Raw genomic sequence first — 23284 nt, 5'->3', positions numbered from 1 at the left:
GCGTCGGATGACGCGCACGTCACGACACGCGCCGGCGCGGCTAGTGCCCGGGTTTAGCGAGGGAGTTAGTAGATTATCCAGCCGGGTACTCGCTTGGGGAGGTAAGAGAGAGGTCTATCAGGAACGGGATATTGTCGGTGCTGTGGATAGGACGGGGTAATATGAGTGAGTGATTGTTGATTATTTAAGACGGGTTATATTTTGCGATTATAGAAAGATTAATGTACATATACTTGTGGAGGAAGACGCCGATAGAAGGGGTAGTATCACGGGGTCGCGATATGGTGTGTAGTGTGCTCCTCACCACCCTCATTTCTCGACTCGTGCTCTCTCCACCATCCCACCACAAACATTCCATCTCAACACCCTCTCCTCCCATCACGAGTCGAACCTAAATAAGTACCCCGAAATGACACTGCGCCAGCAGCAAAATGTGACGCGGTTTGGAATGAAAGAGGGGCCTAGGGGGCGTACTTGACAGCCTGCTAACGGCGTGCTAAGAGCGCGAGTGCCATGGTACGGGTTCCTGGGTAAGGTGACGATGGGATGGTGAGAGCCCTCTTTCCTCCCCTCGGCGCATGGTTTGGATACCCCTCTTTCGCTTTTAAGTATTTTCTTCCTGCTATTCCTCTTTCTTCTTCTTCTTTCTCTCTTGCTCACTCGGCTGCTTGTTGTCGTTCTCCTTTTTTATCCACCATACAAGTCTATCACGGTAGTGGGAAGGCACACGAGATTTGAGACAACGTCACTCACACGTTTGACTGTATACAAAATTCAAATTTATATATTGATTTCTAGACACGTTGTTGAAGAGATATAATCCTACTACTACCACCAACCACCGACCCACCATCACGCCACCATGAAATTCTTCCGCGCCGACTTCTTCCACCGCTACACCGAGAGCACCAAAGAGCGCCCCCTCACCTCCCTCAAACGCCGCGCCCAAGCCGCCCAACGACGCCGATGCACCATGCAACCCGACAGACCACCACCATCACAGTTCATCACCCCTCCCCGTTCCCCCCCCGTCACCCCAGACGAACCACCAGAACCACCCGCCCCCGAGCCTACCACTGCACCAACACCACCACCAGCTCCCCCCCAACCCAGCGCTGAGATAGCGTCGGAGACAGCACCCCCCACCCCACCCCCCCCGGCCGCCGCCGACGACGACCCCGACCCCTTCGACTCCACCCTCGAACCCGCCCTCGAACTCAGCGCCAGCGACCTCGCCTGCGCCGACATCTCTAGCAAAGCCCCCGCCTCCGTCCACGAAATCGAAGTCTCCTCGTCTCCCCAAGAAGCCTCCAAGGAGGATGAGGAGGAGGAAAAAGCCCCTCCGGGCGCGGGTCCCAAATGCTCCATCTGCCATGAGTTCACCGGGATCCCGCGCTGTGGCGAGGAGGAGCACGATGGGAGGGTGGAGAAAGTGGCGTCGCTGCCGTGTGGACATCGGTTTGGACATCTCTGTCTGCTGGCGTGGTTGGATCAGGACCTAGGGCAGACGTGTCCGCTTTGCCGGTATCTGCATGTGCATGAGGAGTGTGGGCATTCTGTTATCCCTGCGCTGGCGGATGATGCGCCGCCGTCATATAAGGGGCGCGGGGGCCGGTGGGAGGTCCCCAAGAAGTGTATGTCGTGTCGGGTGGAGGGGGAGCCGGGGACGCAGATGCTGAAGTATCAGTGGCAGATGGAGGAGGCGAGGGGGATGGCGTTGGTGAGTATGACGCAAGTGCCGAATGAGTGGGCGGAGAGTCGGATTCAGAGGGAGTGGGTGAGGTTGAGTGAGGAGACGAGGAGGGTGGAGGGGACGTGGAGGGAGGAGTTGGAGAGGTCGTGGTTGGGTTCGCAGAGGGGGAGGTGTGAATGGTAGGTGGGTGTGGGTGTGGGTGTGGGTGGGGGTGGGGGGGGAGGTGGTGGAGTGCGGTGATGAGGTGTTTGGCGGTGGTGTTTTTGTGGTGTTGATGGTTGTGTTGTGTTGGGGTTTGGGCGTTGGGGGGGTAATATAGATTATGGCATTCTGGAGTTTGGGTGCCTCTGGTTGTGTAGGCGGATAGACTGGAGTTATGGCGTTATAGGGGGTAATGGGTGGTTTTTCGATTGATGCCTGGATTGATGCTCGAATAATATAATATGTATTGCCCATCGAGACGCTCTAGCGAAATCGGAATAAATCTGGCGCTCGATTTTGCGGGATGTTTGAGAGCTGGCGAGTTCTGGCCGTCGCTTCTGACGTGCTGAATGGATGCACTTAATTAATCAACTGGTGTAGGATGTATAATAATCAATCGTGTTCCTTTTGTAAGCTTCCTTTCTGTTGAATTTGGCGAATGAATGACTGGTGCCGTAGCCGTGCCAATTAACAGGAGTTTATCGACTAGACTTCTCGATTGTAGCCCCAATATTTCCCTTCTGTTTGTTGCATATAGGAAACTCGCGTTGTATGTCTATCGATTCGTAGGTCGTTTTATAGGTCGATTTACAGAACCTGTGCCGGAGCCTCGCTTTGTTCCACTCTCATCGGTATATTCGGGTATCTGGCGACTCTAGACGTCGTTTCTCTTCTTGGTGCATGTAGACGGCTCGCGTCGTATATTGTCGCTCAATAAGTTCTTCGCTGCAAATTCGCCCAACCATTATCCGCATATAACAATCTCTAAACACCCGCTCCATCCAAAATATAATCCAACTTCTCTCTCCCTCCCCCCTCACCTCCCCCTAACCCTCTCAATCCCATCCCCCTCCTCACTACTATCATCCGCAAAACCCTCCTCCAAATCCCTACTCAACCTCCCCCCCTCCTCCCCCCTCCTCGCATCCAAGCTCACCCCCACCCTCCTCCCCGCCACAAACTCATACAGCTCCTCCCCCACCTCATCCCCCGCCTCGCTCCCCGACCTCGAATCCGCCGGGTACTGCTGCGAATCGAACCCCGTCCGCCAACCGGCTGGTAACATGTATTGGGCGATGCTGGCTTGGATCCGCGCGCGGAAGCTGGAGGTGGAGGTCGAGATCGCGGTTAGGGGGAGGTAGGAGGCGTAGCGCGCGTGGTGCCGTTGGTAGAGTGGGACTAGCACGAAGGTGAGGAGGAGGTAGAGGGTGCCGGCTACGGCGAGGGGGACGAGGAAGGTGGTGAGGAGGGTGGTGGTTGCTGCGGAGGGCATGGTTGGGGTTGGTGGTTGGGGAGGGCTGGGGGTCTCTGGGGGCGCGGGATGGGGGAAGTATGGTTTGTCGGTGCGGGCGTAATGATGCTTGGTGGTGTCGTGGGTGTGGGCGTTGGTCGTGGTGGCCATGGATTGGGGGGGTGTAGTAGGTGTGTCGGTGATATTGTAGGTGTAGGTGGGTGTATGTGGTGGTGGTGCAAAGCGCGTGGTCACAGACGTTCCATTTGGGCGTTGTGAGACTGGAAGGTTCGGGATGGCGCGGCCCCTGTCAAGGCGGAGATGGCGGTAGAAGCGCCGAGCCCTGGGGTAATTTGTATGGAGGTAGTAGGTAGTATGGCGTAGTAATAGGGAAAAATATTTGGTGATGGTCGTAGAAAGGGTCGATGAGGGTATTGCGACAATCAGATAATTGTAGAATAAATAGAGGAATTAAATAGAATTTTGAAACTATTTTTCTGATTGCGGATAATAATTAATTAATTATTCTGACGTATTTACTCATAAATCAAATATATTTTTGTGACGTTGCGCAACGGGCAATCAGCGTGATTCTAGCTGCTTGCTACTTCGGGTTAAGTTCAGGGGATGCACAAGCCACATCGGCCCAGAATATCGCTTAATTTAGTTAGAGAGATGTGGCTTTACGTGGTTAAAGTGGCTAGTGTGTGGCTAATACAGTGGATACGGGATGTGCATGAACGGTCACGGTTAGATAACAGCATAACACAAGCATCAGCCATATAATCTGGAAAAGAGAGACATAATCAACGCCACAACACACAAGGCTGTCCTTTGCTGACACTCAGCTGCTTATGATATACGACACAGAGTATTACCGACTCTGCTTTTCGGCGTTTGTTCTCTTGGGGAGATATATATTCGCGACTTCATCATAGCCGTACGCTGAGCCTCTTGCCTCTTGCCTCTTGCCGTTCCCCCCCCCACCGCCGCTTCCTCTGCAGATCGCTCTTTCTACGGCCTCTCTCGAACACACCCATTGGAGAGAAAGGAACACCCCCGAACCCCCCCCCCCAGCTTGTGGCTTGTGCCTATATCCATAAAGGTACGTTCTAACTAAACCATACTAAACCATACTCGCACGGTTTCAGCACCCCCCAAAAGCATAACTTTATACTGACCAGGCCCAACTCAGGACCCCTACACTATAGGCTTTCGATTGCTCGATCATCATTTGGACTAATCTCGACTACTTCCTTTTCCGACCAAACTTCAGCTGCCCCAAGAGTCAACAGCAACAGCCACACGCGAAACATACTCTGCGTAGCGTTGCTTGCACATCCACGCCGAGGTAAGCGCTTTCCCTCGTCACCCCTTAGTGAATCGCCCAGACGAACGACGCGAGGGGACCCTTTACCCTGGGAACTTCTTCGATGCTGATTCCCTTTCCACCACAGATTACAGGTTACACGTCGCTCGACTTTCTGCTTTTGTACAGTACCTATCGAAACAGATAACCCAGACGCAAAACAACATAGATATACCCACTGTCCAGGGCAGTACCAAAGAGGGGCATGGCATGAGACTTCAATGATTCCAGTAACGACACTACACGAACAAGGCGCGTCGGGTGACTACACCACGACTGATAAATAAAGGGCCGAGGAAACCTTCCAGGGTGGACCACTTGCTACTCACCATGTCAGGGTCGGATAGCAAGGCACGCCAATCCTCCGGCGGCAAGTCTTTCTTCTCGAGGAGCAGCAAGAAGGACAGGAGGCAGGACAGCGACGAATTCGGCTCGGAATTCCAGGACAAGGGATCAGTTGCGTCGAGAACATCGCGGCACGCTCGAGGCATCTCCATTGCCTCGGTTGACCAGCTCCCGTCACCAACTACAGATTCAATGTCTGGCGTCATAACCTCGATGCCGTACGACCATGCGCCCGATGGACGCTCACCGATACCGGTTGAGTATCTCCCGCGGGGTGACCAGATGCCCATGCGGAAAGAGCCGCAACCACATCACTTGAATATGGGCGGCTCGGACTACCACCAATATCCAGGATACGATCCGTCGACCGGGCAAAATCAACAAAACAGCTCGACACATGTCCTCTCCGGGCCGCGACCTCCTCCGAACTCTGCGAATATTACAATGGCGTCGACGGGGAATAGGACAACACAGCTCCAGCAATGGGGACCCGGTCAGGCACAACGGCCTGGTAGCTCCAATGCGAATCATAATTCACGATACGACTCGTACTCGACGTACTCGACGAACAATTCCGCGGCGTATCCTCGGCAATCTTTCGATCAGCAGAGCGTGGGTTCTGCGGCTGAGAGGGCGAGCGTATTCTCCTCGAATGGCTCTTCTAGGACTGTGCAGCCGTCGGCCTCGCAGACTTCGCTGGCACCATCTCAAGCCTCGAGTCGAGAGTCGCATAGGACCACTAAAATGTCATACCATCGACCAGATACCATGATGCAGTCATCCCCATCGAACTTCGACGTCTCAAAGCCGGCGGATGAGAGGGTCATCGAGCAGCAGTTTTTGGCCCTGATGCAGAAGCGAGGATGGCACAATCTACCGGACCAGGCACGGCGCCAAATGTTGGCCTATCCGCCGGGGAAGAAGTGGACACTTGTATACCAGGATCGCCTTACAGAATGGCAGGGGGAGCAGAAGCGGCGGACAACTGCGAGGCAGTCGGGGATATATGGACAGGCAGAGATAATGTTGGCCAACGCTGACGAGGAGGGAACGCCGGAATGGTTTGTTCGCAAGGTGATGGACAACAGCATTACGCAGAAGCAGTTGGCTAGTCTGGCTGTCAGTTTGCGGACGCAACCTATCAGCTGGGTTAAGACTTTCGTCGAATGCCAGGGCCAGGTTGCACTGACGAATGTGCTTGGGAAGATCAACCGCAGGCAGGCTAATGGGCCGGCGCCTGCTGATGGGAATACCAGCGACAAGGACTTGGATCGGGAATACGATATCCTGAAGTGCTTGAAGGCTCTCCTGAACAACAAGTATGGCGCCGATGATGCGCTTCACCACCAGCAAGTCATTGTTGCGCTGGCGACCTCCTTGATCTCGCCGAGGCTCACGACCAGAAAGCTAGTGAGTGAGATGTTAACGTTCTTGTGCCATTGGGGCGAGGGCGAAGGACATCTCCGCGTAATCCAAGCTATGGACCATGTGAAGAACCAGATGGGCGAGAATGGTCGCTTCGACGCATGGATGCGGATTGTCGAAGTCACCATCGATGGCCGAGGGAAGATGGGCAGTCTCGTCGGCGCCAGCGAGGAAGTCCGTAGCGGCGGAATCGGTATGGAGAACCTGCTTATGGAATACGCCGTTGCGACTCTCGTCCTGATCAACATGACCATCGACGCCCCGGACAAGGACCTGCAGCTGCGTGTGCACATCCGCGCGCAGTTCACGGCATGCGGGATCAAGCGGATTCTGACGAAGATGGAGGGCTTCCAGTACGAATATATAGACAAGCAGATTGAGAAGTTCCGGCAGAACGAGGCCATCGACTACGAGGACCTCCTGGAGCGCGAGAATAGTAGCATGAAGGATGGCGAGGAGCCGGAGGTTCAGGATCTTAGTGACCCGACGCAGATTGTAAATGCGATCATGCAGAAGGTTAATGGGAGCCGGACTCAGGACTACTTTGTGTCTGCGCTGCAGCATCTCCTGCTCATCAGAGACAACGATGGCGAGGAGCGACTGCGGATGTTCCAGCTGGTGGACTCCATGCTTAGTTACGTCGCTATGGACCGGAGGCTTCCAGATATGGATCTCAAGCAGTCTCTCAATTTTACGGTGCAGAGCTTGCTCGACAAGCTGCACACGGACTCCGAAGCGCGGCAGGCGCTGGATGAGGCCCAAGAGGCGCGCCAGGTTGCAGATGCCGCGATGGCGGAGCGTGACGAGGCGAAGGCGCAGATCGAGCTCGGTGCCGACGGCCTGGTTGCGAAGCTGCAGAAGCAGCTGGACGAGCAGGCTCAGGTCATTGAGGTGCAACGCCGCCAGGCGGACGGGCTGAAGAGCGAGCTGGAGAACATGCACTCAGTCCGCGCCAAGGAGGCGCAGCGTAATGAGCTCGAGACGAGAGAGCTGTACCTTATGCTCCGCGATGCGCAGGATATTGCTGCGTCAAAGGGGACTAAGAACGGGCTTGGCGAGTCGGATCCTCAGCATATGAAGGGTATACTTGATAGGGAGAGGCTGATGGATCGCCTTGAGATGCAGCTGCAGCGCCAGAAGACGCAGTATAAGCTTGAAGGCAGGGTATGGGGCGCGGACAACGGACCATCTGATCGTCTGCGTGCTCTCCGTGAGGAGATGGATGGCGGAGAGGCGATTCTCGGCTCGACGCAGCCGAGAGATCTCACTAATAGCGTGCTGGGGAGCGTGTCGAGGTCGACGAGGATACAGAGGAAGCCTGTCGATTCGCATGCTGACTTGGCTGAGTCGGATAGAGAGGACGACGACGACGCGGTATTTGAGAAGCCGAGAGTTGTTGAGCTGAGGCGGCCGCCGAAGGTGCAGGGCTCGAAGAATGTTGTACCGATAGTCGGAGCTAGTGAGGACGAGGACGATGGAATCACCACTGGACCATCTCATCCAAGCCTCGAGTCGCAGTCGCCGAAGACGCCTAGTGATGAGGATGCGCAGAAAATGGTTGCGACAGGGTTCAATGGACCACCGCCGCCTCCACCTCCGCCCCCACCGCCTATGCCTGGCCAGGCTGGCGGATTCACCGGCGGTCCACCTCCCCCTCCACCACCTATGCCCGGCCAGGCTGGCGGATTCAACGGTCCACCACCGCCTCCGCCGCCGCCTCCTCCGCCACCACCAGGAATGGGTGGTGGTGGCTTCTCTGGACCACCTCCGCCTCCGCCACCACCACCTCCGCCGCCTGGAGCACCTGGAATACCTGGGGCTCCTCCACTACCTGGCGCCATGGGCCCACCTCCTCCACCTCCGCTGCCCGGACACTCTTCCGGTAACTTTCTACCACGGCCGCAGTTCTCGACAGTCCCGACCCTGGGGCTGCCCGTGGCGCGACCGAAGAAGAAGCTCAAGGCGCTGCATTGGGAGAAGGTTGATACTCCTCTGACGACGCATTGGGCGGCGCACGCGCCGACGCCGGCGGAGAAGGAGGAGAAGTATGCGGAGTTGACGAGGAAGGGTGTTCTTGATGAGGTGGAGAAGCTGTTTATGGCGAAGGAGATTAAGAAGATTGGCAAGACGAGCGGGAATAAGACTGCGAAGAAGCAGATTATCTCCAGCGACTTGGCTAGGACGTTCCGTAAGTACTATTTTTGTTGTTGGGGCGAGGTGATGTGGATGGATGATGCTAATACTTTTGTGTGTAGAAATCTCTCTCTCCAAGTTCTCGGCGTACTCGGTTGAGAAGGTTGTCCAGATGATTATTCACTGCGATACGGAGGTATTGGATAACACTGTTGTGATGGAGTTCCTCCAGAAGGACGATCTGTGCAACATCCCTGACAACACTACCAAGCTTATGGCTCCGTATAGCAAGGACTGGACGGGTCCCGAAGCGAACAAGGAGGCTCGTGAGATGGACCCTGAGGAGCTGACGAGAGAGGATCAGATCTACCTTCAGACCGCGTTCGAGCTGCACCACTACTGGAAGTCGAGGATACGTGCGCTGGCTCTTACAAGAACATATGAGGCCGAGTATGAGGATGTATCGACCAAGCTTCGCCAGGTCGTCACTGTGTCCGAATCCCTTCGCGATTCCGTGTCACTGATGAACGTTCTTGGTCTAATTCTCGATATCGGTAACTACATGAACGACTCGAACAAGCAAGCCAGTGGTTTCAAGCTCAGTTCGCTGGCACGCCTCGGCATGGTCAAGGACGAGAAGAACGAGTCAACCTTCGCCGACCTGGTCGAGCGCATTGTCCGCACGCAGTACCCCGAGTGGGAGAACTTCACCGACGACATCGGCGGCGTCGTCACCGCGCAGAAGCTCAACGTCGAGCAGCTCCGCACCGACGCCAAGAAGTACATCGACAACATCCGCAACGTGCAAATGTCTCTCGACTCCGGCAACCTCAGCGACGCGAAGAAATTCCACCCGCAAGACCGCGTCTCGCAAGTGGTCCTGCGCTCGATGAAAGAGGCCCGCCGCAAGGCCGAGCAGATGCAGCTCTACCTCGAAGACATGATCAGCACCTACGACGACATCATGGTGTTCTACGGCGAGGACAGCTCAGACGAAAACGCGCGCCGCGACTTCTTCTCCAAGCTCGCCATCTTCGTGACCGAGTGGAAGCGCTCGCGCGACAAGAACATCTCCCTCGAGGAAACGCGCCGCAAGAACGACGCCAGCATGAAGCGCAAGAACGCCATGCTCCTCAAGGTCACCAGCGGCACCCTCGCCGACGGGAGCAGCGCCCCGCCCTCCCCATCCTCCGCAGGCGCTATGGACTCTCTCCTCGAGAAACTTCGCGCTGCCGCGCCGCAGGTCCGCGATCAGCGCGATCGTAGGCGCCGCGCGAGATTGCAGAATAAACACCAGGTGCGCGTTGCGTCTGGGCAGAAGATCCCCGATTTCGACGAGATTCCAGAGCTAGAAGCGGGTCTGCAGAGTCAGGAGAGCGTGGCTAGCGAGGTGCCGCCGGGGGAGGCATCGTCGCCTGCGCCTTCTGGGGCGACGGCGGCGGAAGAAGGCGGTGGCGGTGGCGGCTCGGATGATGTCGCGGCGCGCGCGGCGCTGTTGTTGCAGGGGATGAGGGGGGCGGAGGGGGAGGATGCGGAGGGTGCGGAACGGAGGGATAGTGCGAGGAGGAGTCGGAGGAGGGATACGGCGGAGGAGGAGAGGAAGACGAGGAGGAGGAGACGGGAGAGGGCGGGGACGAGTGGGGTGGCGGGGGAGGGGGAGGCGATTGCGGAGGAGGAGGAGGAGGAGAGGCCTGCTACCGCAGGGAGTGGGGGTGGAGGGGTTCCGGTTACGGTTGTGAGGCCCCCGACGCCGGAGGGGAGTCAGGGGAGGCCGATTGAGTTGGATGATTAGAAAAGGGGGGGGGGAATTAGGTAATGGTGGATGGGGGATTGGATTGGATTGATACACGGCGGCATGAGGAAGGGTGTGGCATGGGGTATGGCATGGAAAGATAGGGGGAGGTGGTTGTTATATAGTAGTTGTGCGACATAGGGACGCGGGCGCTTTGTATGTATGCGCAAAGAGTGGGGTTGGCGTTTGGGAAAGGGGCTTGGAAAGGAAAGCCTGCGTTGTTGCTGCTTTTGTTGTTTATGGGGAGTGGGGGTGATAAATATGCGTTTAGTTCGGTTTTTGTAATGCAGAGAGTTTGAACTTCGAAGACTTTGCTTTTGTTTTGTGTACTTTAATCTGTCCCTCCGTCTACCTGACCAGAGCTCCCATCTTCCACCACTCTACCTCTTCTTGAAATTGGTGCTGCAACTCTCAGCGTAGACCCTAATCATCAAACTTTCCCCCCGATCCCCCCCAGATGGTCGTGAAGGATCCATCCACCCACCCATGTTGAAACCGCTCTCCCAAAAAAACTACAAAAAAAACGCCAATCCCAATTCCAACCCTACTTAACACAACACACACACATCTACGCACCCGTAGCAAAAGCCCCCAAATACGCAGCCAACTTCTCCGCCGAAGCGACAGACACGCTGTTATAGTTGCTAGCCCTGATACCCCCGACGCTGCGGTGGCCCTTGAGACCCTGAAGACCGAGCGCGGTGGCGCCGGCGAGGAAATCAGCTTCGGCTTTGGGGGCGAGGATGCGGAAGCAGATGTTCATGCGGGAGCGGGCTGAGGTGTGGGGGACGATCTGGTGGGAGTTAGTGGTGCGTTACGGATGACAGGGGAACGTGACGAGAGTTAAGGAGCTGGACGAACCTCGTAGACTTGTGGGTGTGCCTCGAGAGCGGAGTAGATAGCCTTAGCCTTCTGCTCCGCGACGGCCTGCTGTCCATCAACCTTATTCGGGTACGTAGCCAGCAGCGACTGCAGGACCAAATCCGCGATATACACATCAAACACCGAAAGAGTGTTGTACAGCGACTTATTCTTCGCAATCGTCGCATAATCCAGAATAATCGGCGGCATCGGCAGACCCAGCTGACGCATCAACTTCGCGGACGGCGTCGCGAGGGATGGCGGCAAAAGGCTCTTCCGGATCACGACAACGGTGATACCAGCCGTACCGAGGTTCTTCTGCGCGCCGAAGAAGATTGCGGCGTATTTGGAGACGGGGATGCGGCGGGAGAGGATGTTGGATGACATATCTGCCACGACGATGCGGCCATCGTCGATAGCGGCGGGGAAGGCGGGGAACTCAACACCATCCACCGTCTCGTTATCGCAGAAATACGTGAATGCTGGAGCCTTCGAGAGGGCCCAAGTGGACTCCTCGGGGATGCCGCCGAACTTGCCGTTATTAGCGACGCGGGAGTCGGCAGCGATGTTGACGTGTTCAGAGCCCAGGAGGCGCGCGGCTTCCTGAGAGGCTTTGAGAGACCAGGAGCCTGTGACGAGGTAATCGACTTTGAGCTCCTCGTCGACGGCTTTCTTGAGCGCGGCTGTCACGGCTGCCTCGTCGTCTGTGCCGAGCGCGGATGCGATGGAGAGGCGGCGCGCTTCGACCCAGAAACCGATGAAGTTGTAGAGCGTGGCGGAGAACTCGCCGCTGCCGCCGCCTTGCATGAAGAGGATGTCGTAGTCGGAGGGGATGTCGAGGTAGGATGATAGATGGGCCTTGGTGTCCTCGAGGATGCCGGAGGCCAGCGCGGAGCGGTGAGAGTGCTCGGCCAGACCGAGCCCGGTGTCGTTGTGGTTCACGAGGGAGGCGGCGGCGGTTTCGAGGACGGAGGTGGGCAGGCCGGCGGGGCCGGCGCCGAAGTAGGAGATTTCGGAGCGGGCGGGCATGGTGGGTGGTTGGTTGTTTGGTGAGTTGGTGTTGGGGGGGGGTGTGTGTTTTGGGAAGAGAAGAGAGGAGGTGTTGTTGATATATAAATATAAGAATGCGGGGTGGATTTTGGAGATAGTGGGGGGATTTCCTAAAAGTTCTGCGGCCAAGGATGAGGGAATCTTTGGTTTAGCAAAGGTGTAAAAAAATGAGGCCACGAATGCGGGGGAATTAGAGGATTAAGAGGTGTTTATATTCACTCAATCACGATCTTCTGACTCCTGCGGGTAAATCCAATTGCATGCAACTTTCTCACATATTGACTCATGATTGCACGAAATATCGCCGATGACGGGATTGTGCAGATTCCGTCCGTGCGCTCGATCTTTCCTATGTGTGTCGTGTTTACGTTTTTCCGCAGCCTCGTCCGTGGGGTACAGTTCTGTCCCAGATGCTACAATTTGTCAGCCTCGTTCATAACAACTCCCCATAAAACATCATCAACTTCATATATATACCAACGCCCGCACAGCGCCTGTCTCTGGCAAAAGAGCGACTGCCGGAAATAGAGGCAATGCCATTGATATTATAAGAACCCACCCGCCAGACCCCCCTCACAGGTCCCCCAAACAGCCCACCACACCATGTCCGAAGGGCCAACCTCCCGGCCCCCCCCCATCCCCCCCGCCTCCTTCCGTACGTCCCCCACCCCCTCCTCCCCCCCAGTACCCCCACAACTAATCCCCTCTCCCCAGCAACCCACAACTCCCCCCGCGTCTGGTTCCTAACCTCCTCCCTCTCCCCCCTCTCCGTGCGCCTCATCCGCCTCCTCCTCGCGCACGGCGACTACGTCGCCGCCGGCCTCCCCCCCACCGAACTCTCCGACCCCGCCCGCTCCGCCGCCTTCCGCGCTTTAATCAACGAATGCAAATCCCCTCGCCGCACCACGCAAGGCTGGTCCCACCGCATCCGGGGGATCAGATGTGATGGCCGCCTTGTATCCAGCGCGCAGGCCGCGTTAGCGGAGGCTGTTGAGACGTTTGGGCGGGTGGATATTCTGCTTTGTAATTCGAGCGAGGCGGTGGTGGGGTCGGTGGAGGAGTTGGGCGTGAGTGATGCGACGAGGGATTTGTGTAGGAGGCAGTTTGAGACTGTATTTTTTGCGCATGTCAATTTTGTCAAGGCGGCGCTGCCGATGATGAGGGCGAAGCGGAATGGACATGTGCTTGTCCTGACGGGAGTGGGGGGACATATTGCGACGCCAGGGATGGCGTTGCATTCTGCGGCGCAGTGGGCGTTGGAGGGATTTTGCGATTCGGTGGCTTATGAGGTCGCGCCGTTTAATGTCAAGGTTACGATTGTGCAGCCGAATATGGAGGTGGGCGTGTTGAGTAACAAGGTGGTGTTCGCGCCGCAGCTGCCGCAGTATGATAGTGGGCAGAATCCGGCGCCGGGGCCGAGGGATATCTTGTGTAATGTCGTTGGGTATCATCCGGAGGAGGAGCTGGATGAGAGTGGGGAGAGGATGGAGGAGGGGATCGTGAGTCGGTATCCCGAGTTGTCGACGGAGTCGGCGGATCGGTTGGTGCTGGAGACGGTGCATGCTTTGACGGCGATTGGGGGGCATGAGAATCCGCCTGCCAGGCATATTGTGGGGAACGAGGGGGTGCAGAATGTGAAGGATAAGTTGAAGACTGTGAGTGAGGAGCTTGAGGATTTTATTGAGGCGAGTTTGAGTGCGGATGGGGCGTATGAGCGAACTGGAGCTCCGAGAGGGGAGAGTGTTGAAAAGGCGTCGTAGCCGTTCGCGAAGGAGGAAACGTTTTTGGAAATCGTATATATACTTCGATATACTGCAAATAGCCAGCCCAGAGCCCATATACACACCCGATATTCGAGCCAATTATGCAAATCCCGCGCCATTCCATCCACGCCCCATGAACTCCCTTAACTCCAAAGCCAAAAGCAACCCCCCCAGCTCTTCAATCCTTAGCACCAACCCCAAACTCCCCACCATCATAACACTCCCCAATCCTCACCCCCCTCTGCTCAGCAATCAACCCAATCAACCCCTGCCCAACATCTCGAATCTCATTATACGCATGCAAACGCTTGATATGCGCCTTCACCGTTGCTGCAGCATCAGGGTTTCTTCTTCCGTTAGCTACTATCAACCACCAAGGGTTCATATATCACTGGTATCTGTGGAGTGGAAGGGGAGGGGAGGGGAGAGTACTTCAATTTCCCCCTCGCATCCGCAAGCTTTGCTTCCATAGCTTCCACTTCAGCGGTTAATTCCTTGTTGCGCGCTTTGATCGCCTCCTGCTTCGTTAGTATCTCCTCTCCACCCAGTTCTCAGCGGAAGGACTCACAATCTGCTTCACCCTCTTCTCCTCCGCCCTCGCTTCTTCGCTCATCAGCTCCAGGGCCGTTGTAGTCCCTTCATCAGTATTTGCTGCGCCAACTGAGGGTCCTTGAACTGCATCCACTGCTCTTGGGACATGCTTTGATACATCATCCCCATCCGCAGAGCTGGGGTCAGGGGACGCGGAACGCTTTCTCGACGTCCCCAGTGCAATGGTTGTTGAGGGCGGGGCTAGGGGTTCTGGGGAGGTAGATGCTGAGGTGGGTGAGGAGTCTGCGTCTGAGTCTGGGACTGTGGTGCGGGGTGGTGGCATTGCAGGTTGTGAGGCGGTGGATGCGTGGTGGAGGTATGTGGCTGGTGTGTTGTTGATGTGAGACGGGTGGCGATTGGGGGTGTTGGTTGGCGGAGGATAATTGGCTTGGCGAGGGGCGGTAATGATTTAAGACGGGGGTGTGAATTTGCTGTTCTTGGATAAAGAGGGTTATTGTTTATATTGAAGAAGTATGTGGAGAGGTTGGAGGTGGGAATAAAGGTGATTCTGATACTGTGCATAAGACTTGGCTGTCCCCTCCCACAATGAAAATAGCTGGTTGGGTCTTATAAATCACATATACCGACAAACACACATGCGCAGGAAGCTTATTTTGCACACAAAATCACAGCAGAGTAAATGCATGCATGTAGTAAACGGGGTCAAAAGGTTTCTCTTCTCGGGCGCAGGATATGCGTCTATCTATCCACGCCAACACCGTCTAGGGCAGAGCAATACCGCTCAAAACTCAGCATCCCCAACGAATACCACCGCCCCAATCCTCATAGGTCAAGGTAATCAATCCACCCCTTTATCCCTTTCATCCCTCTCCCCACCAAAACGAGAAAACCAAGCACCCCCAACCCAAACTTTTCATCCCCCGCACCGCGGCTCCCAGATCAGTAAAACGACTCCACCATCGTATCCTTAAGACTCGTATTAATCATCCCCGGCGCCATCCCCTCTCCCAACCTAAACACGCTCTCCACCACACTCAGCTCCGTCGCCGTAGTATCCAACCCCGCCACCGCAAGCCAATCATTCACCACCATCCCCGCGCCCACCACACTACTTCCCCTATTAATCGACCCCGCCACAAGCGGCACCTGCAACAAACTACTCAGCTCATCCTGATCCTGGATACTCGTCTTCGGATGCACAAGCCCGCCCTGGTTCGATAACGACATGTATGACCCGACTAAGACATTATCCGCGATCGTCTGGCGGAACACCTCTACGCCTAGGACATCAGCGATGATTTCCTCCGTCTCTCTCTCAATGTCTGGGTGGACCAGCGCGACGTGGTCGTTGGATACGATGACGTTCCCCAAAGCCGAGAGACGCTCTTCGATGCGTTGGATTTTCACGCTGTCGGGGATGCTGTTGCGCAGGTGCTGCAGCTCTTGGTCCGTCGTGCTGGTGGGGACGAGGAGGCCTTTGCGGTTTCCGGCTGTGAGACGCCCGATGATGCGTGTGCCGGCGATGGTGCAGTGGCAGATGGGGATGACGTCTTGGAGCTCGGCTTCGAAGATGCTGTGGGGGGAGAGCGTGTTAGTGATGTGTGTGGCTTTGTGGATTTGTGGGATTTGTGGGAAATGCTGGATTGTAGGTCGAAGACTTCGAGAGGCAGTGGCAGAGATATGCGCAACTGGTGGTGCTGGTGGTGGTGGGGTGGGGGATGCAAACACAGCGTAAAGTTCAAAAGCTTACCTGTAGAAGTTCTCGCTCGCGCCAACGGCAACAAGAGCATATGAGTTTGTGAGCGTGGAGAAGACTCCGACCCTATCATCTCGTTAGCTACTATCCTCCTCCTCATCGTATGCGCAACCATCTCCATGCGTCGAGTGTGTTCCTTTCTTCCATCGCAAAGAGCAGCCTCATGGCGGGGTACACCTACTCATTCGAGTTCTCGAACTGCGCGCGGACAGCCATATTCGGTGGTAGATTATGTAGCTGCTGGTCTAGTATATTGTCTATCTTGTCTATGTCCTTCTCGAACAGTAGTTGCAGTCGTCAAACTTCTAGTTCGTGAAGTTTGTGTCGTTGTTGTTGTGGTCGTTGGTGATTTTGGTGTGATTTTATTGGTAATGCAACGAGCAGACGATAGTGCGATACTTAAACTATTATCGCTCTCTTTCTTTTTTCTGCCCGCCTAGGCTTTCTGATAGCGAAGAATTGCGAAGGACCGATGACGCTAAGCCGAGGAAAGGGTGTGGGGCGGGCACGGTGGCGTAGTGGGTGGGTGACTAACAGGCTAAGCCAGCTAATGAGGCAAAGGACTGTGGCTGGAGAACTCTTTTTTGTGACTCTACGCCGCAGGATGCAAGGGGATGACGAATTATGATGGCGAAAAGGGATCTAGGCGGGATTGGGAATGTTAAAAAGATTGAACGTAGTAAGCTTTGTTGAATTTCTAATAATATAAGATTACGGGGATATGGGAGGAGTCACAGATTTACTACAATTTTAAGCCCGCCGGCCCGCCAAAGTGAGTCAAATTGAGGCTGCATATCAACCTGCATGTAAGATTCCCCAGTGATACGGACATGGCGGAGTACAGGTCTTGCTTGTTTACAGACAAAGAATCACTCACTAACTCACCCACTCAATTCCCCGAGCCTCACATTCACAGCCGCCTCATCAATGGAAGGGTTGTAATTTTAAATAATTGTAATTTTGTTTCCTTCCTTCATTCATTCTGTCCATCCGTCTGTCTCTCTGTCTGTCTGTCTGTCTTGTCTTGTCTTGTCCACCCACCCTTCTCTCCAGATGGGGTATTAACAAACCAAACCTCCCCGTCATCCTACTATCCTATCCTAAACCCTCCACTGCCAGTGCCTGCATATGCCACAAGAACCAAGCTCCCAGCGCTGCCAGGCACCTTCCCACTCGCCAATCGATCAATCGGTAGCAGAACTTCTCATCTTCATTCTCGTCCGTCCCCCGCGTTCCCATATTTCCTCCAAAAAATGCACAAAAACTCATCACCCACCCAAAAAAAATGAGAACAGAAAGAAGAGAAAAGCAAGCAAAAAGCCATTCCAGCCCAAGGAGCATGTTCAAAATCCATCATGAGCCTGACCCCTCCATAACCACGCAAAAAACAACCAAACCAAACAGAAAAACAAAAAAAGAACGTAAAGACGCTGAATGAGACGACAATATCCCCGAGTCCATATGCAAGACGAAAAGAGAGAAGAAGAACGAAAAAAACGTATTTGAGAAGACTAAAATACAATAGGCCGTCAACCCTCCCACCTTCTCTTCGAAAGGTGGGGAAGGTAGATGAGACGGCTGGGTATGTATTATACAAATGTACCACTTCTGTAGAATAAGCCGTGGTAAGGTAGGGATATTTCCCGATACCAGGTACAGACGCCACAACCTGCCACGATTAACGACGCGGACTCGGATGCGTCGGCGGATGATGCGGACTCCCATGATGCGTATGCGGACTCTGATGATGCTGCAACGGACTATGCTGCGGCTGACCCTGGTGCTGCAACGGACTATGCTGCGACTGGCCATGCTGCGGCTGACCATGCTGATGATGCATCTGATGCCCCTGATGCTGCGGATGCTGCTGCGGCGGCGGATACGGACTATACGGCTGCCTCGGCGCAACCTGTCTATACCCCCCCCCTCCATACTGCTGCTGCTGCTGCTCCCCCCCCAAATACGGCGGTAACTGCACCGGCCCCTCGTAAAACCTCTGATGCTCATGCGGCATATGGTGCTGCTGCTGCTGTGGCGCCTGCTGTTGTGGCGGCGGAGGAGGAGGAGGAGGAGGCTGCTGGTACCGATGGTGTTGGCGGGGGACTTCATTCGGGATCGCGCGCGGGAGGATGTTTCGGAGCCCGGAAGAAGAGCGTGAGGTGCGGAGGGAGGGGCTGTTGGAGGGGCCGTAGAAAGAGGTTGGGGGGTGGGGTTGGATGGGGGGGTATTGCATTTGCATTGTTCGCTGGGGAGGGGGGGGTGGTGGTGGTTGTTGGTGGGGTGGGGGGCCGGCCATCATGACGGGGCCGGGGTAGGGGCGCTGCTGTTGTTGTTGTTGTTGCGGCTGATGCTGTTGTTGTTGTGGCGGTGGCACTTGTGGTGCGAGCGGGGGGAGGGCGTTGTGGCTCGGGCTGGGGTTGTTGATGAATGCTATGCTGAGCATTTGGGCCTGGCTTCTTGGGGTGGGAGGTGCTTGTTGCACGGGTGGTGCTTGTGTGAAGCTGGCGCGGTGGATGGGGTGAGGTGGTGGAGGTGGTGGGGGGGATTGTACTTTTGGTTCCAGGATGGACATCTCGATGGCGTCGGCGAGGAGGAGAAGCTTTGCCGTGTCTGGAGTTGGTGGTCGCTCGATAGGAGCAGCTTCCTCGACTGCCGGAGTAGCATCTTTCTTCTGTGGAGTCACTGAGCGCTGTAATTTCTCCTTGAGCTCCTTCTCGATAATCTGTGACGCGGCCAGGATGTCCTCAATCATATCACTCTGAAGATCCTTATCCCTTGCAATCGCATCGAACGTCGCCAATCCGGTCCTGCCCAAGCCGACTCTCAAGCTCATCCCAGCATCCATACGCCTCTCAAGCTCCTTCCACTCCCGCTCAGTCATGATCATATTCCAAGACTTGGATGTGGACTGTCCCTCGGGGTACTCCTCATCGCGAATGTAAATGGGCGCAGGTGTGTTTTTCAGGACCTTTGTCCAGTCCGTGGGGGGCACGGCATTGTCGGGGTTAATGGAGCCAGGAACAGGAAGACCCATCCTCGGATGGAGGAGGTGTCTGCTGATAAGTTCCTCATCGTAGTCTTCGGCCCTACCGGAAATATCATAAATGCCTCTGAACTGATCAAGGTGGATATAACCACTGGGTATTGGGCCTCTGTTAGTCTCCTTGATCTCCTCAGGGTAGTTTCGGAGGCCAATTTCATCATTCGTAAATGTGATCCACGGCTTAACAACAGCCCTGTTATTCGGCTCTTCCTTCTGAGCGCCCTTCTTTGACTCAGTAGGGACGCACACGCCATACTCGTCAAACTGGTACTTATTTCTTTGGCGGCTCGGTGTTGTGATAATCGGGGGAGCCTCAGGAGCTACTTCTGCTTCTGAATCTTCTCCGCCCTGGGTGGTGGCAGAAAGCATAGCAGGCGCGTGACGCTTTGCAACCCGTCTTCCAAGCGGCTCGTCGTCTGCAATGCGCCTTTTGGCGCTCTTTCTTCCTCTCGGTACAGGTTTCTTGATCTCAAGTTCCACTGGCGTGGGTACCTCTTCAGTTTCATTTTCTTCCGCGCCCTCCAACACAGCTGATACGTGGGCGGGATCCAGAGTCTCAATCTAGTTTAGTTAATAACGACATAAAACCAATGAAGTAGAGAAAGCATACCTCGGAAACAGTTGCAGCATCGTCGTCATCACGAGTTGCCCGCTTCAAGATATCCATAATAGCGCGCTTGCAGATCATCTCATACTTCTCCTGCAATTCCTTGACCTCCAGCTGTACATAATTAGTGATCTGACCACGCGTAACTTACTCCAAAAACTTACATTATGCTGCTGCCACGTGCTAGCCACATTGGCCTCAAACCTCCTCTCCAACAAATCCCTCTTCAACATGTCCTTCCGCTCATTCTGCGCCAACACCTTGGTATGACGCGCATCGAGGCCCTTCATTACATTATCATAATACGGCGTCTTCTTGTGGCGGTCCGGATCTTCCTCTAATTCCTCTAGTGCGCGATCAAGCAGCGCCTGCTCGGCTCTTATGATGATCTTGCGGAGGTCTTTATATGACGACCTGAGATGTGCTTGCCTGTCGTAAACCGCTTGCACGACTGCATCATCAGAAGTTTTTCTCTTTCCCGGTGCACCCTTTTTCTTTGATGCAGCTTTCTTGGAAAGCGCTGCTACCATTGCCTTGGCTTTGATAGCGCCGTTTGGCCAGCGACCCCGGCCTCTTGGTTTCAGAGGAGTGCCGGCGTCGGATTGAATGCCATCAGCTTCACCGTTAACAGCATCCAATACTTCTTCTGTGGCGACAACAGATAGAATGGTGTCGTCATCCTGGGTAGCTGCATGAGCTTTGATTGAAGTAGACCTGGTTCTAGCACCAGCTCTCGTAGTAACACCCATCGCACCTCCATCTCTCTCCAGGCGCTCATGAGGCTCAATAGAAGCCATAAGCTCATTGCTCGACGTCAAGTTCTCCTGCTTCCTAGCACGTGATGAAGTCCTCGCAACCTGAATTTCCCGTTCCGACTGCGACGACTCCTTGTGCAGCGACGCCGCCGGCGTAACGTGACCATTAGCAATTTCCTCCGCCCCCTCCAGATTAGCACCCTCGGAATTCGACTGTCTCCGTCCCCGATTCCTAGTCGAGATCCTCACCGCTGGAGCCTGCGACACCGAACGTGACTTCTTGCGCGGTGGCTGGTGGTTGCCGTCAAAATCCTCCTCATCCCCATCACCCGTAACCGAACCACCCCCAGCGCCGGCCCCCGGCTCCCCACTCATCTCAGCAGCCTTGCGCTTGCTCGAGCGCGTGGCGAGGGGTTTGGGGAGGTCAGATACCTTTGGTTTTGGTGGCGGCGGCGCGTAATCCGGCCTGTGGAGGTTTTTGGGCGGGCGGCCGCGGCGCTTGGGAGCGTTTGCTGGGGGGTGCGCCGGGAGGGCCGAGGACGCGGTGGCGGCGGCGGCGTGGGAATTAGTGGGAGGATGAGAGAAGATGCTCATGGTGCGGAGACTGGGGACGGGGAGTTTGACGATCAGACGTGGACGTGATGAGGTCGAGGTGTTTGGCCCGTGACCTGCACGAGAGCCGCCTTCATCGCCATTTCTGGACATTTTGCGAGCGGGTCCAAGGAAATGTGATGATTTCGCACTGGGGGTTGGATGTGACCCTCAAAGGTGAGAGTCACGGGGGGGATGAGTGAAATGGCGGCCAGTGATGGAGATGCCAGGTTAGAGTTGATATTAAGAAGGACGGATGGATTGTTGTTGGTGGGTAATGGTGGATGATGATGGAAGGGAGGCGTTTGATGGAAGCACGCTTGAAGGGGTGTACAGTAAGAGGTCATTAAAGATTTGACGACTCGTCAATGAACGCCGTTGACGAGACAATAGAAGCCGACAATGGGGCTTCTCGTAGCAATCATCGGCAACAGCTTGATGATTATAAGGAAGAAGGGTTGTTGATTGTTAGAACGTGACCATGAATACGTGTGAAAAGTGGCTATTGAGACAATTGAAAGAAAGCTGGTCCTCAATCCCAAGGTTTCCCATTTAGCGAGATTTTTGGGTTTATTTGCGGGGTTTGATTGGTTGGATGGAGTCCGCCCTCCTAAATTGAATTATGGAACATCGACAACTGGCATGGGCCGGGGGGAAAATGGAAGTTCTGGGGGGATAATACTGGGTTTATTTGATTTATTTTCTATATCTACAGTGGGATAATTGATGAGAGAAGATAGGAGAATGATAATAATTAATTCATTAAGCAGTTCAGTACAGTTTGAAGCAATTTAAAACGATAAACCGACGGCAACTGTGTCTTGTTCCGTGAGCGGTAAATGTATCTGTTATGGGGCATATGGGGGCATGAGCATAAGTACTTCTTTTATGGGTTATGGGCTATTTGGGCTATTCTAATCTTGGCAGAGGCCTTAACGCCACATGCGAAGACCCCTGTTTCTAAGGAGAAAGAAGAAAGAGGGAGACAGAAAGAACGAAAAGAGCGCGGGAACGCTCTCAGATGCTTACGAGTACAGTACAGTACCGAAGTGATTTGGAAACAACAATACGAACGACAATAGTAGCAATAGCATCTCAATAGCATCGTCAATACACAATACATTACAATACACTACATTACAACACAACAATCAAATAAATAATCCCAACTCTCCCTGACGCGCGGTTACCGTACTTAATCATGGGGGTTGGTTGACTGCACCGCTGGTTCTCTTGTTCTCGTACTTTCTGGGAAAATGGAAAATCAATACCCGTTCCGCCGTCCCGTTAAAGCAGCCAGCCAGCGAGGTGGTGGTGGTGGTGGCTAGCGGCCAATGAATCGTTACAGATTACCAGAAAGATCAGGCTCAGCCCAGGTTATCGGGTGGAGGAGGGAGGGATAATGTATTCATTGTTTGTAGGAAAGAGAGAGAATTTGAATTGTATTGTATTGTATTGTGACTGTTGTATATTGTAGTGTAGTGTACTGTTACTGTGTTTGTAAGAGTTGTAGCTGGACTGCTGGCTGGTTGAGTGATTATTCATTCTCCCGCGAGTGAAGACGCGTTGATGATGTGACAAGTTGTAAGAGGCGTTTTTCAGGGAGTGGTAAGTGCCAGCACACACCGCCATGGATGTCAATTGGCCAGTGGGATGAAAATGAAAATGTCTGCATGTCTGTATGACTTTGCAATTGATGTGTATACTGTAGGTAATACTGTAGGGAAAAATCTGGTCTGGGAGCTGGGCACAGAGAAGGCTGAGTCGTGTGCATTTGAATTTGAGTACACCGATGTCACGACCGTTTGCACAATCACGTGGAACAGCATTCTGTGGGATTGCATGCATGTGTGTGTATGGGTTTGAAGTTGATCTATATATTGTAGGACTGTAGGCAATGGGTTTGGAGATAGCATTTACGGTATGGAAGGGCTGGAGTTGTGGTCGTGGTGTATTTGAATACATTGAGCGTCACGACTGGGTGCACAATCACATGAGACAATCAGTCTACTGTATGGCCTGCCTATCTGTATGATGACTGCCAAGTTGATGTTCTGTATATACTGTAACGGTAGGCAAAATGGGTATGGAGATAGGATATCCTGTGTGGAAGAGGC

General features: G+C 54.5%; 7 protein-coding genes across 7 annotated transcripts; 3 read left to right on the top strand and 4 right to left on the bottom strand.

The window, feature by feature from the left end:
- Window positions 1-437: 437 nt before the first annotated feature.
- VE01_02504 (uncharacterized protein) lies at window positions 438-1876 on the top strand (the record flags this gene model as incomplete). Its single annotated transcript, XM_018272013.2, has 1 exon — window positions 438-1876. Exon 1 carries the CDS (start codon window positions 863-865, stop codon window positions 1874-1876), a length of 1014 nt encoding a protein of 337 aa, XP_018132864.1. The 5' UTR covers window positions 438-862.
- A 2007-nt stretch (window positions 1877-3883) lies between these two features.
- Window positions 3884-10481, top strand: VE01_02503 (uncharacterized protein). Its single transcript, XM_018272012.2, has 4 exons — window positions 3884-4230; window positions 4321-4476; window positions 4583-8452; window positions 8520-10481. Exons 3-4 carry the CDS (start codon window positions 4825-4827, stop codon window positions 10187-10189), a joined length of 5298 nt encoding a protein of 1765 aa, XP_018132859.1. The 5' UTR covers window positions 3884-4230; window positions 4321-4476; window positions 4583-4824; the 3' UTR covers window positions 10190-10481.
- Window positions 10482-10483: 2 nt separating this feature from the next.
- Window positions 10484-12655, bottom strand: SER1 (phosphoserine transaminase). The gene is made up of 2 exons (XM_018272011.2): window positions 11051-12655; window positions 10484-10982 (listed from the first exon to the last, which is right to left on the bottom strand). Exons 1-2 carry the CDS (start codon window positions 12077-12079, stop codon window positions 10758-10760), a joined length of 1254 nt encoding a protein of 417 aa, XP_018132858.1. The 5' UTR covers window positions 12080-12655; the 3' UTR covers window positions 10484-10757.
- Window positions 12656-12703: 48 nt separating this feature from the next.
- Window positions 12704-13976, top strand: VE01_02501 (uncharacterized protein; the record flags this gene model as incomplete). Its single annotated transcript, XM_018272010.2, has 2 exons — window positions 12704-12755; window positions 12815-13976. The coding sequence occupies 2 exons, from the start codon at window positions 12704-12706 to the stop codon at window positions 13858-13860; spliced, it is 1098 nt and encodes a 365-aa protein (XP_018132861.1). The 3' UTR covers window positions 13861-13976.
- A 112-nt stretch (window positions 13977-14088) lies between these two features.
- On the bottom strand, window positions 14089-15111 carry VE01_02500 (uncharacterized protein). The gene is made up of 2 exons (XM_059463444.1): window positions 14432-15111; window positions 14089-14381 (listed from the first exon to the last, which is right to left on the bottom strand). Exons 1-2 carry the CDS (start codon window positions 14735-14737, stop codon window positions 14220-14222), a joined length of 468 nt encoding a protein of 155 aa, XP_059319916.1. The 5' UTR covers window positions 14738-15111; the 3' UTR covers window positions 14089-14219.
- Window positions 15112-16581, bottom strand: TIF6 (Eukaryotic translation initiation factor 6). The gene is made up of 3 exons (XM_018272008.2): window positions 16353-16581; window positions 16166-16237; window positions 15112-15988 (listed from the first exon to the last, which is right to left on the bottom strand). Exons 1-3 carry the CDS (start codon window positions 16385-16387, stop codon window positions 15355-15357), a joined length of 741 nt encoding a protein of 246 aa, XP_018132742.1. The 5' UTR covers window positions 16388-16581; the 3' UTR covers window positions 15112-15354.
- A 520-nt stretch (window positions 16582-17101) lies between these two features.
- On the bottom strand, window positions 17102-21712 carry VE01_02498 (uncharacterized protein). Its single transcript, XM_018272007.2, has 3 exons — window positions 19986-21712; window positions 19825-19935; window positions 17102-19775 (listed from the first exon to the last, which is right to left on the bottom strand). The coding sequence occupies exons 1-3, from the start codon at window positions 21279-21281 to the stop codon at window positions 17850-17852; spliced, it is 3333 nt and encodes a 1110-aa protein (XP_018132741.1). The 5' UTR covers window positions 21282-21712; the 3' UTR covers window positions 17102-17849.
- Between the last annotated feature and the right edge of the window lie 1572 nt (window positions 21713-23284).

The sequence above is a fragment of the Pseudogymnoascus verrucosus genome, assembly GCF_001662655.1.
Source record: "Pseudogymnoascus verrucosus strain UAMH 10579 unplaced genomic scaffold scaffold_9, whole genome shotgun sequence".
Lineage (NCBI taxonomy): Eukaryota > Fungi > Ascomycota > Leotiomycetes > Thelebolales > Thelebolaceae > Pseudogymnoascus > Pseudogymnoascus verrucosus.
The sequence above is the reverse complement of the archived record's forward strand: the minus strand, read 5'-3'. Positions and strand labels throughout refer to the sequence as shown.